The sequence below is a fragment of the Belonocnema kinseyi genome, chromosome 7 (genome assembly GCF_010883055.1).
Source record: "Belonocnema kinseyi isolate 2016_QV_RU_SX_M_011 chromosome 7, B_treatae_v1, whole genome shotgun sequence".
Taxonomy (NCBI): Eukaryota; Metazoa; Arthropoda; class Insecta; order Hymenoptera; family Cynipidae; genus Belonocnema; species Belonocnema kinseyi.
In genome coordinates, this window is record NC_046663.1 from 38,389,587 (window position 1) to 38,402,730 (window position 13,144).

Consider the following 13,144-nt stretch of genomic DNA (forward strand, 5'->3'; position numbering starts at 1 on the left):
TGATGGCATTCCTGAGTTCCCATAAAGGAGTGGACATGAGACGATACTTTGATTAATTTAAAATAAAAATTGTAATTTCGCAAAAACTTGCTTTCATAGGTCTTCAAATTTGACAATAAACATGTGAAATTTCATTGATTAGTCAACAAACACAAAACAGCGCTGTAGAATGCAATTTTACTTATTTTTTACAATCCAGCGCGAATAAATAACACTTTTTAAACTATTACTACATATCTTAATTTACATGTTTTATCACCCTCGGAATTAAGTCACTCACAATATTATACTCACCATGGTATACAACAGCAAAGTTTTAAACTGACAAACTATTCGCAACATTGATTTCATAAATAATTGAATTTTACACGGAACACAATTAGCACTCTATTTTTTAGGCTAAACTCAAAACTGTTAAGTTCTATTAAAACAATATAAAATATAAACAATAACGACAATAGAGGTGATTGTTCTAATAAAGGATGATTACAACAACAACGAAACATTTAATACTATCAATACTATTAACAAATTCAATGCCCCGATTAGGCGAAATAAGTGTCTTTAAACTGCTGAAATTAGCCAAGAATAAAATTCGAACATACCTGTTATAATTTTTCCAATTTTTGCCAGAGTTTCAGCCCCAGGTGCTCCAAAAAACTGGAAAGAGCCTTGAGCGAAAATCCGAACGATACGAAAATCAAGAGAAATAATTCTCTCGAGATTGTTCGATGGACGAGACGATTTTGAGTGAGCGGCAGGAGCACTAATCTCGAATCTGATCCGAGAAATGAGGAGCAAACTTTTGGAGCATTTGTGTTCTAAGGATGACGGGAGAATTTCTCTCTGCCTCGAAAAAATGAGAACAATGTCATAAACTCGCGTCTTCCTTTGCTTGCTCTTTGCTCGATATCTGTCAAACGAGGGTAGAAGCACACAACACACATTCACAAAGTGTTTGTCGTGAACCTCGCCCGGCGATAAAAAGCCGCGAAATTAACGACGAAATGTCCAACGGATCGGGGGAAATCCGTTAATTACTCGTTAATTAGGGATTAAAAATAATGACACGCACACACAACGGTAGCGTCGTTGTTCGCCGCGACGGTCGCGGACTCCCCAATGTCCGAAAATCACAAGTGGCTCGATTCCTGGGGGCTTCTTTTCCTATATTTCCTCCTTTCCTCCATGCCGTTCTCCTTTTTCCTCGGGACTCCTCCTCGGGGCAACGACAACTATGCCGAAATTCTTCAGAATTGCTCGCACGCGTCGCTGATTCTCACTTTCCGCGGCATTTTTTTAGGCAAACTTTTGTAAACGAGTGTACCACCGCTCGCACGCTCGCCATTTTGTCTACCATTTCACGTACTTCCGTTGGAGAACTCAGCTTCCGGTTGCAGGGTTTTAAATTAAGAGGGTAGCCGCCAAAATTCATTTTCAACATTCCCTATCACGTTTTCCTGAATAATTTCTCATGTTCGCAGGCTTCTAATATTTAGAGAAGAAAATTCTAATCTTGTAGCATTTTTATTACGGAGTCTATTATAAATGTGTACAACGATTTTTTTTGAATAGCATAAACAAATCTTTGCAGAAAAAGGATTGAAATTAGCCAAAAGTTCAATCAGAATACTTATCGATGGAACTTCTAGTATTTTTAAGTAATATTAGATATAGATTCTAGTATTTATGGAGTAGAATGAGAAAATTCAATTTTGAGGTTAGGTTTTATAACGCGCCCTTAAATATAAAATTTATTTTTTTATTATTTATTATCAAGACTGACAAAAACAGACTGAATAACATGACTAATTCAAAATGACTAATTCTACAAATTCAATGAATTAAAAAAATATAATTTAAAAATTCATTGAATTCAGTAAGTTTGAAAAAAGTTTGGGAAAATTTAAGGGAATTAAAAATTTTTTGACAAAATTCCTGAGAATACAGAAGACTCCAGGATAAATTAAACAGAAACTAAAAAATCCACCGAATTAAATATAATTTGATGAATTATGAAGAATGCAGACTAAATTCATTAGACTTCAAAATCATTCAAATTAAATTCAAAAGAATTTTAAATTAATTGAAACAAAATCTAAAAAATTTGATTTACGTAAGCAGAATTGGATTGAATTTAAAAGAATTGAGGTGAAATGAAAAGAATGCGACAAAATTCATATTCACTTAATTGAAGTTGAGAAGAATTCGATGAAATTAATAAAAATTCGTAAGTAAAATTGGAGTGGATTTCGATGAATTGGAAGGAAATGAGAAGAATCCGAAGGAATTCATAAAAATTCATGGCAAATTAAAATAATATATTATGGTGAATGAAACTGAGAAATATCAGATAAAATTCGTAAAAAATATGTTAAATTAAACAAATTTAAGTGAATTCATAAAATTTAAACATGTGAAAGAATGCATGGAATTTAGTAAGTCTGAAACTTTGAAATATGTTTAGAAAAATTTAAGGAATTCAAAATAGTTGGAATAAATGCCTGAAAATTTAAAAGAATTAAGTATAAAATAAAAAAATTAAATAAAAAATCCATTAAACTGAGGAAAGTTGAACGTTTTTAGATGAATTCAAAAGAATTCAGTTGAATTAAACAAGAACTAAAAAAAATTCTATTGATTTGAATATAATGTAATGCATTTAGAAGAATTCAAAATAATTCAGGATAAATAAAAAATTTTTAAAACGATTCAAATTAAATTCAAAAGAATTAAAACAAAATCTAAAAAATTCGATTTATTAAAGCAAGATTGGATGGAAATTAGAAGAATTGAGGGAAAATGAGAAGAATCCGATCAAATTCATAAAAATTAATGGTGAATTAAAAAAATTTAAGTTATTTGAAGTTAAGAAGAATTCCATTAAATGCATAAAAATTCGTGGCGAATTAAACAATTCGAATCAATTGAAACAATTCCAACATGTGACAAAATTCACTGAGTTCAGTAAATTTGAAATAAATTTAGGAAAATTTAAGGACATTAAAAAATATTTGGTGAAATTCCTGAGATTTCAATTAATTAAACAACTAAAAAAATCCAGTGCATCACGTAGAATTAAGTGAATTAGGAAAAATTCAGAATAAATGAATAATATTCCAAATTAAATTTAAAGGAATTGAAAATAATCTATTTATTTGATTAAAATTGAAGTGAATTTAAAAGAACTGAAGGGAAATGAGAAAAATCCAATAAAATTCATAAAAATTAATTATATATTAACCAAATTTATGGTTATTAAAGTTAAGAAGAATTCGATGATTTTCATTGGAATTCATGGTGAATTAAAATATTTATTTGATTTTAATGATTTAAAAAAAAAATTTGGATATCTGAGAATTCAAAAGACTTCAGGATGAATTAAAACAAAAACAAAAATCCACTGAACTGAGCAGAATTGAATGAATTTAGAAAAATTCAAAAGAATTTAGGATGAATTCATATGATTTCAAAACCATTCAAATTGAATTCAAAAGAATTGAAATTAACTTGAAAAAACTTTAAAAACTTAATGGATTTCAGTAAAATTGGAATGAATTTAAAAAAATTGCAGGGGAATAAGAAAAATTAAATAAAATTCATAAAAATCATGCTAAGTTAAAAAATTTTAGCTGAAAGAAAAAATTCAAACATAAGAAAAAATGCATTGAAATCAGTAAGTTTGAAATAAGTTTAGAAAAATTTAAGGAAATTCAAAAGAATTGAATGAAATGCCAAATAATTCAAAATAATTAAAGATGAATTAAATGAAAACTGAAAAAAAATCCAATGAATTCATTGCAATTGACAGATTTTAGTGGAATTCGAACATTTTTTAATTCAAATACATTATACAAAATTTTAAAATCTAAAAGTCAGTTTTATGATTTTAAAAATTCTTGGCGAAATAACAAAATCTAAATTAATTAAAAATAAATCAAATATATGAAAAAATTCACTACATTCAGAAAGTTTCAAATAAGTTTAGTAAAATTTAAGGGTAATAAAAATCATTTGATGAAATGCCTGAGAATTTGAAATACTTCAGGATGAATTGAAAAAACTTAAAAAAATCCATTGAATCTATTAAAATTACGTAAATATTTAAGAATTAAAAAAATTAGGTATAAATTCTTAAAACTTTAAAACCACTCAAATGAAATTCAAAGAAATTAAAATGAATTGAAAAACATTAAACAATTTAAACGAATTTTGATGAAATGCTTGAGAATCAAAAAACTGCAGCATGAATTTAGAAAAAAAAAACAAACAATTAAATCACGTAGAATTAAGTGAATCGAGAAGAATTCAGGATAAATGTATAAGATTCCAAATTAAATTCAAAAGAATTCAAATGAATTGAGAATAATAGATTTATTTGAGTGAAATTGGAGTAAATTTAAAAGAATTGAAGGAAGGTGAGAAAACCCCGATAAAAACCATAAAAAATTAATGATATATTAACCAAATTTATGGTTATTGAAGTTGAGAATACGATGAAATTCATAAAAATTCGTGGCGAATTAAACAATTTAAGTTAATTGAAAAAATTCCAACAGATAAAAAAATTCAGTTAATTCAGTAAGTTTGAATAAGTACAGGAAAATTTAGGGAATTCAAAATAATTTGGTGAAATACCTAAGAATTCAAAAGACTTCAGGATGAATTAAAACAAAAATCCATTGCACTGAGTAGAATTAAGCGAATTTAGAACAATTGAAAAGAATTCAGGATAAATCCATAAGATTTCCAAACCATTTAAATTGAATAAAAATGAATTGAAGTGAATTGGAAAAAAAATATAAAAAATTAAATAGTATTTTAGGGAGTTTTAAATAGATTACAATAATTTAAACTGATACCAAAGGGTTTTTAAGTTTTTTGCATATTTAAAAATATTCCAAAGAATTTTGAATTGATTTCAATAATATTATGGGATTTGAAAGAATTTTACAATTTTTAGGGTAATTTTGAAAATTTCAAGGAATTTTCAACACTTAAAAAAATATCAATGAATTTTCAAAAGATTTTGAAGAATTTGAAATATCTTAGGATATTTTAAGTTAATTTCAATAATTTGAATTGATTCCAAATGGCTTTACTGATTTCAAAAGAATTTGGTGAAATACCTGAGGATTCAAAAGACTTCAGGATAAATTAAAACAAAACAAATCCATTGAACTGGATAGAATGGAGCGAATTTGGAAGAATTCAAAAGAATTCTGAATAAATTTATAAGATTTCCAAAGCATTCAAATTTAATCCAAAAGAATTGAAATAAATTGGAAAAAAAAATTTAATTGATTTCAGTAAAATTGGAATGAATTTAGAAAAATTGAAGAGGAATAAGAAAAATTCAATAAATTTCATAAAAATCATGCTGAATTAAAAAAATTCAAGTTGAATACAAAGTCATTACTCAACATTAATGCTTTTATTAAAAACAATTAAAACATAAGAAAAAATGCATTGAAATCAGTTTGAAATAAGTGTACCAAAATTTAAGGGAATTCAAAAGAATTTAATGAAATGCCAAATAATTCAAAATAATTAAGGATGAATTTAAAAAAATGAAAGAAGGCACTAAATTCATTGCAATTGAGTGCAACTGAATCCAAAAAAGTCAACTTCTTTCAATAAATAAGTTTGTTTGCATTTTTATGATTTAAAAAATTATATGATTAAAAAATTTTAGCTCAGAATTAGAAGAAATTAATCCAAAATCGTGATGAATTAAAAAATGTAAGTCAATTGAAAACAATTCAAACATATATAAAAATTAATTAAGTTCAGTAAATTTAAAAAAAGTTTAGAAAAATTTAATGAAATTTAAAAGAATTTAAATTCCTGTGAATTCAAAAGACTGCAGGATGAATTATAAAAAAAAAAACTAAAAAAAATCAATTCAATTGCGTATAATTGAGAGAATTTAGATCAATTCAAACGAATTCAGAAGGAATTTAAAAGAACTCAAACATATGAAAAAATGCATTCAATTCAATAAAATTGAAATGAGTTTAGAAGAATTCGGGGGACCTGAAAAAATGGATAAAATGCCTAATAAATTCAAGATGAGCTTAAATTTGTTTAAATCCATTAAATTGAGCAAACTTGAGATATTTTAGAAGAATTTGAAAAATTAAAGGGAATTCCAAAGAATTTAAAAGCATTCACTATATGAAATCTGCTGATATTTCTTGAAATTGTGGTAAACTTTTTAAAATGTCTTGAAAGCTTTTAAAACCATTTAAAATTTGAATTTGAAATATTTTAGGGTATTATAAAAGATTATAAGGAATTTTAAATATATTTCAATAATTTGAAGGGATTCCAAAAGATTTTGGAATATTTCAGAAAAAATTCCAAGGAAGTTTCGAGAGATTTTTAAGGATTTGAATGATTTTAAAGGATTTATAAAAATCATCATGGGGTTTTTTAGAAATTTATTAGAATTTCGGAAAATGAGGATCAATTTTAGAGGTTCTCTAATGTTTTAGAATATTTTATAATATGCCAAGGGTTTTTATAAGAGTTCTGAGGATTGCCAAGATTTTAAAACCTCTCAAGGTATTTTAATCAATTTCCCACGTTTTTCAGAAAAGATCACATTTCTCATAATTTTACGGGATTTTGTAATATTTTTGTGGTATTTAAAAAATTCAAAGAACTTTTTAAGAGCTTTACCAAATTTTAAGAGATTTTGAAGGATTTGGAATATTTTTAGGGTATTTCAGAAGATTTCAAAGAATTTTCAATTGATTTCATGGGATTTCAAAGGATCTGAAATATATCAGAGCATTCATAATACATTTTTGGAGACATTTTCAAGAACTTTGAAAACTGTCAAGGGATTTGAACAGATTTTATTTCGAAAGGATTTGAAATATCTTAGGGCAGTTTTGATAGATTTCAATTATATTTTAAAAAGACATTTAAAAATATTTTTTAGTTTATAGTTTATTTTTTTAATATTTTAGGATATTTGAAGAAATCCACGGACTTTTCATCAACTTTAATAATTTCAAGGGATTTAGAAAAATCTATATATTTAAGAATGTTTTAATAGGTTCTAAGGGTTTTTTAAAACTTTTAAAAATTTCAAAGGATTGAAAAATATTTTAAAGGATTTAAAATATCTTAGGGTTCTTTTTAATTCATTAACAATTGATTTAAGTTATTTAAAGCGATTTCCAAGGATTTTAAATAATTTAGTTTTTTTAATTCCAAAAAATATTCAAGAACTTTAATTATTTATAACGATTTCAAAATTTTTTAAAGTATCTAAAACAGCTTAGAGTATTTTAAGCAGATTCCAATAATTTGAAGTGATATTAACAAAATTTTAAAGTTTTAAGAGTATTTAAAAAATTTCCAGTAATTTTCAAGAGCATTAAAAAAGTTAAAGGGATTTCAAAGGATTTGAAATATATTGTTTTATTTTTTTATTTCCAACGGATATTTAAAATATTCCAAAGAATTTTCAATTGATTTCAATAATTTTATGTCACTTTACAAAATTTGACAGATTTTAAAGTAATTTTAAAAATTCTAAGAAATTTTCAAGAGTTTTTCTGAAGTTTCAAGGTATTTCAAAGAAAGTGATTTTTTTTTTAATACCAAAGAATATTCAAAAGCTTTAACAAATTTCAAAGGATTTCAAAAGATTAAAAAGTTTACCAAAATTTCAGGAAATATCGGATTTCATAGGATTTGACAGGATCTTATATTACTTTAATGAATTTTAAAGAATTTATCTATTGAAAATGATTTTAACAAACTTTAAAAATTTTGGGGTATTTTTACAAATCCCACGGAATTTTTAAGAGATTAGTTCATTTTCAAGAAATTTATAAGAATTTCAATGATGTTAAGGTGTTTAAACAAATTTTCATGAGGTTTTATTTTATTCTAAGGCATTTTATGATATTTGAATTGATCTTAAAGAATTTATTCACAAAAATTTAAAGAGATTTCAAAATTTTAAAATGATTTTGGAATATTTTTATAAATTCCAAAAAATTTTCAAGATCTTTACAAATTTTTAACGGATTTCAAAGGATTCTAAATATTTTAGTTATTTTCAAATTTAATTCGGAGAAATATTCAAGAGATTGCAGTATTTTATGGTATTTTAAATAGATTCCAATAGTTTAAATTGATACCAAAGGGCTTTCAAGATTTTCGAATATTTTTACTAGATTCCAAAAGTTTTCCATTGATTACAATAATTTGATGTATTGGAAAGAATTTTTTCAGATTCTAGGGTACTTTCAAAAACTCCAAGGAATTTTCAACAGTATAAAAAACATGCAATGGATTTTCAAAAGTTTTTGGATGAGTTTAAATATCTTAGGATATTTTAAATTATTTTCTATACGAGGTCTATCCGAGGTTTCTATACCACGAGGTTTTAAAAAATTCCAACGGATTTTATAATATTTCAATGGATTTCAAGGAAGAAGATATGAGAGTTTTTGTAGAATTCCAAACATTTTCGAATATTTTAAAGCATTTCCAATGAATTTAGCATATTTCCAAAGATTTCAATAATTTTAAGAGATTATTTCAAAGAATTACATTTTTTTAGGGTATTTTGATAATTTCTAGTGAATTTTCAAGAGATTTCGAAAAATTTGAATGAGTCTAAGGGATTCAAATAATTTCCATGGGATTTTAAAGAATTCCAACGTAGAACTCCACATATTTTTGAATATTTAAAAATATTTCCAAAGATTTCAAAGCTTCTAGAAAATGTCAACAGATTCAAAGGTATTTTCAGGGATTATTTCAAAGAATTGAACATTTTATTGGGGATATTTTTTATAAATTTCAAGGAATTTTCCAGATATTTTGTAGAATTTGAATGATGCTAAGGGATTTATAATCATTTAAAATTTTAAAGTATTTCCAAAGATTTTAAAGCTTTCAGAAAATTTCAAAAGATTTAAATTGTTTTATAGGAATTACTTCAAGGAATTAAACTTGCTTTGGGGATATTTTTATAAATTTCAATTAATTTTCAAGATATTTTCAATGATGCTAAGGAATTTGAAATAATTTACATGAGATTTTAAAGAATGCCAAGGTATTTTATAATATTTTCATGGATTTCAAAGAAAAATATATGGCAGTTTGTGTATAATTCAAATTTTTTTAAAATATTTACAAAGATTTTAAAGCTTTTAGGATATTTCAAAAGATTTTATTTTCTTAAGGGATTATTTCAAAGAATTAAACTTTTTTTGGGAGTATTTTTATAAATTCAAAAGAATTTAAAATAATGTAGATGAGGTTTTAAAGAATGCCCATGTATTTTATAATATTTTAATGGATTTCAAAAAAAAATATGTGGCAGTTTTTGTAGAATTCCAAAGATTTTAAAACATTTTGAAATATTTCCAAAAATTTTAAAGCTTTTAGGACATTTACAAAGAATTCAAATGTTTTAAAGGATTATTTCAAAAAATTAAACTTTTTTGGGGCTATCTTTATAAATTCCAAGGAATTTTCAAGATATTTTGAATGATCCTAAGGGATTTTAAATAATTTACATGAGGTTTTAAAGAATACCAAGGTATTTTATAATATTTTAATGGATTTCAAAGAAAAATATGTGGCAGTTTTTGTAGAATTTCAAAGATTTAAAAATATTTCCTAAGGTTTTAAAGCTTTTGGGATATTTCAAAAGATTCCAAGGTATTTTAAATAGATTTCAACAATTTTAAAGGATTGTGTCCAAGAATTAAACTTTTTTTTTGTATTTTTATCAATTCTAATGAATTTTCAAGATATTCTGAAGAATTTGAATGATGTTAAGGGATTTAAAATAATATAACGGGAGTTTAAAGAATTCCAAGGGATTTTTAAATATTTTTATGGACTTCAAAGAAGAAATTATGAATTTTGTAGATTTTTATATTTCAATGGGTTTCCAAAAAGAAGAAGTGAGGGATTCAATATAATGACATTTTTTAAAAATATTTCTATATTTCAACCACTTTTTTAGGTATTTTTATCAATTCCAAGGATCTTTCAAGATATTTCGAAGAATTTGCATGATGCTAAGGGATTTAAACTAATTTACATGAGGTTTCAAAGAATGCCAAGGTATTTTATAATATTTTAATGGATTTCAAAGAAAAATATATGGTAGTTTTTGTAGAACGCCCAAAGATTTTTGAATATTTAAAAATATTTCCAAAGATTTTAAAGCTTTTAGGATATTTTAAAAGATTCCAAGGTATTTTCAGGGATTATTTCAAAGAATTAAATTTTATTTGGGGGTATTTTTATAAATTCCAAGGAATTGTCAAGAATTTGAATGATTTAAAGGGATTTAAAATAATTTACATGAGGTTTCAAAGAATGCCAAGGTATTTTATAATATTTTAATGGATTTTAAAGAAAAATATATGGCAGCTTTTGTAGAACGCCCAAAGATTTTTGAATATTTAAAATTATTTCAAAATATTTTAAAGCTTTTAGGATATTTTAAAAGATTCCAATTTATTTTCAGGGATTATTTCAAAGAATTAAATTTTATTTGGGGGTATTTTTATAAATTCCAAGGAATTTTCAAGATATTTTGAAGAATTCGAATGATTTAAAGGGATTAAAATAATTTCTATGTGGTATTAAAGAATTCTGACTGATTTTATCATTTTTTAATGGATTTTAAAGAAGAAGCTATGACAGTTTTTGAAGAATTCCAAAGATTTTTGAATATTCTTAATTATTTCCATAGATTTTAAAGCTTTTAGGAAATTTCAAAAGATTTCAAAGAATTAAAATTTTTTGGGGATATTTTTATAAATTCCAATGAATTTTCAAGATATTTTGAAGAACTTGAATGATGTTAAGGGATTCAAATAATTTCCATGGGTTTTAAAGAATTCCAACGAATTATATCATTTTTTAATGGATTTTAAAGAAGAAATAACAATTTTTGTAAAACTCCAAAGATTTTAAAGCTTTTACGATATTTCAAAAGATTATAATTATTTTAAGGAATTATTTCAAAGAATTAAACTTGTTTTGGAAGTATTTTTATAAATTCCAAGAAATTAAAAATGATTTACATGTTTTAGAGAATGTCAAAGTATTTAATAATATTTCAATGAATTTCAAAGAAAAATATATGGCGGTTTTTGTAGAATTCCAAACATGCTTTCATATTTTAAAGTATTTCCAAAGATTTTAAAGCTTTTCGGATATTTCAAAACATTCCAAGGTATTTTCAATAGATTTCAATCATTTTAAAGGATTGTGTCAAAGAATTAAACTTTTTTTTTTGTATTTTTAAAAATTCTAAGGAATTCTCAAGATATTTCGAAGAATTTGAATTATGTGAAGGGATTTAAAATAATATAAATGGGGGTTTACAGAATCCCAAGGGATTAAAAAATATTCAAGGAATTTCAAATAAAATTTCTAAAGATTTTAGGACATTTTAAAGATTCCAAGCTTTTTTCAATAGATTTCAATAATTTGAAAGATTTTGGAGTATTTTCTGAAAATTCCAAAGAATAGATTCTCAAAGAAGAACTAAAGAATTTTGTATATTTCCGAATATTTCAAATTATTTTAAGATTGAAATGATTTTAGAATAATTCAAACCACGTTCAAAACATTCTAAAGAACTTTCAAAGATTTTTTAAATTTTTTCGGTACTTTTATTAATTCCAAGAGATTTTGACGTACTTCACACGAATTTTCAAGAGCTTCACAAAATCTCAAAATTTGAAATATCTTCGGAATTCTTGAGTTACGTAAAATGGTTAATTCTTACAGAAATTCACTCGCGCCTTTTTTTTAAAGTTTCTGACTTTTTCCTGAACTGCGGCCACCCTCATTAATTCTAAGGGGTTGTTAACCCATTATTAGCCTAATAATCACACTAATTCGTACTTTTAATTATTAAGTATCCAGATATATGACAAAAAAAAACAACAGATTAAGTCTGGAAATATACATTTTTTGAGGTTAAGTTTCCGAAATTTTGGGGTCGATTCGATTACAAAAAATTAAAAATTTATGTACTGAAATTGAAACTACTCAATCTAAATACGTAAAGAAATAAAACGGCCGTATTAGGGAAATGATTTCATGAACACATATATTATAAAATGAAAATATACGAATTACAATTGTACAAAGTTTCATAAAACTTCATTCCTCACGTCTTTTTCGACACTTTCACAAAATACAAAGTACAAACACAATCGATCTTTCTGTAATTTCTTAAATTTACAATAAAAACTATAACCTATAAACAATTCACATGAAATTACATATTTTCTTGATTTTAATTAAATTGATAATCTAGTTATAAATAAATCGCAGTTTACCCAGAAAAATTCGGAGAAAATGGTTTACTTGAGTCCTTGAATTTACAAGCAGCTCTGCTTAAACATTGGCTCAAGATTTGTCACATTTATGCAGTCAAAATAAAAATTCGTCAGTTAGCGGTGTCACAGGCGTCTACCCAATCATTGTACACATCCAGGGGTTCGGATAACAGATTTATAGTCGTTTGAAAATCTTCAGCGCACACTCTACACGTTATCCGCGCTGCAGAGCGGCCCTTATCCCTGAAAAAATGAAAGAACAATGATAAAACTGAATAATTATTGAATAATTGTCAGAAAAACAAATACTTACATTTTGACTTCGCAAGACTTTTCGTGGTTGCAAAAAGGACAGTTAAACTGCGTGTCCAATGGTTCGATGTTCTTCTTTCTTGGTGGAGGCTTCCTTTTACTCTTTCTTCGACCCATATTTTCCAAAAAGTGCGATCCTTTGTATTGAAAACAACAAATTATTCGTTTTTCGGTAAAAACGTTCAAGAACGTTCACTATCGTTAGCGTTGTTTATTTGTGTACTCTGAACTATTTCTCCGCCAGGTGGCGAACTGATCGCAAATTGAAATCAAGTTTTTTATTTATCAGATAGTTCAAAATCTTTAGAAGTTCTTGAAATTTATGATTGTTCAGTCTCGAAAGGATTTAATTGAAATTGCAAATTATTTTAAGTGGAGAGTAACATTTGGTAGAAGGAAAACTCGTTAGTTTACATGTCGATTTGAATTTCGCGCCGAGATCGGCTGCTAAGCAACAAGCAATCATAAAAATATAACCTATTTTA

The 13,144-nt window shown here is 25.4% G+C and overlaps 2 protein-coding genes across 2 annotated transcripts in view; both read right to left on the bottom strand.

The window, feature by feature from the left end:
- LOC117175816 overlaps positions 1-1,323 on the bottom strand; it is a 62,132-nt gene extending 60,809 nt beyond the window's left edge. Inside the window, exon 1 of the mRNA XM_033365573.1 lies at positions 606-1,323. The gene's annotated coding sequence lies outside the window, so the exon portion shown is untranslated. The remainder of the gene's footprint in view (positions 1-605) is intronic.
- A 10,766-nt stretch (positions 1,324-12,089) lies between these two features.
- Positions 12,090-12,904, bottom strand: LOC117175820 (transcription elongation factor 1 homolog). Its single transcript, XM_033365577.1, has 2 exons — positions 12,661-12,904; positions 12,090-12,590 (listed from the first exon to the last, which is right to left on the bottom strand). The coding sequence occupies exons 1-2, from the start codon at positions 12,774-12,776 to the stop codon at positions 12,458-12,460; spliced, it is 249 nt and encodes an 82-aa protein (XP_033221468.1). The 5' UTR covers positions 12,777-12,904; the 3' UTR covers positions 12,090-12,457.
- Positions 12,905-13,144: the final 240 nt, after the last annotated feature.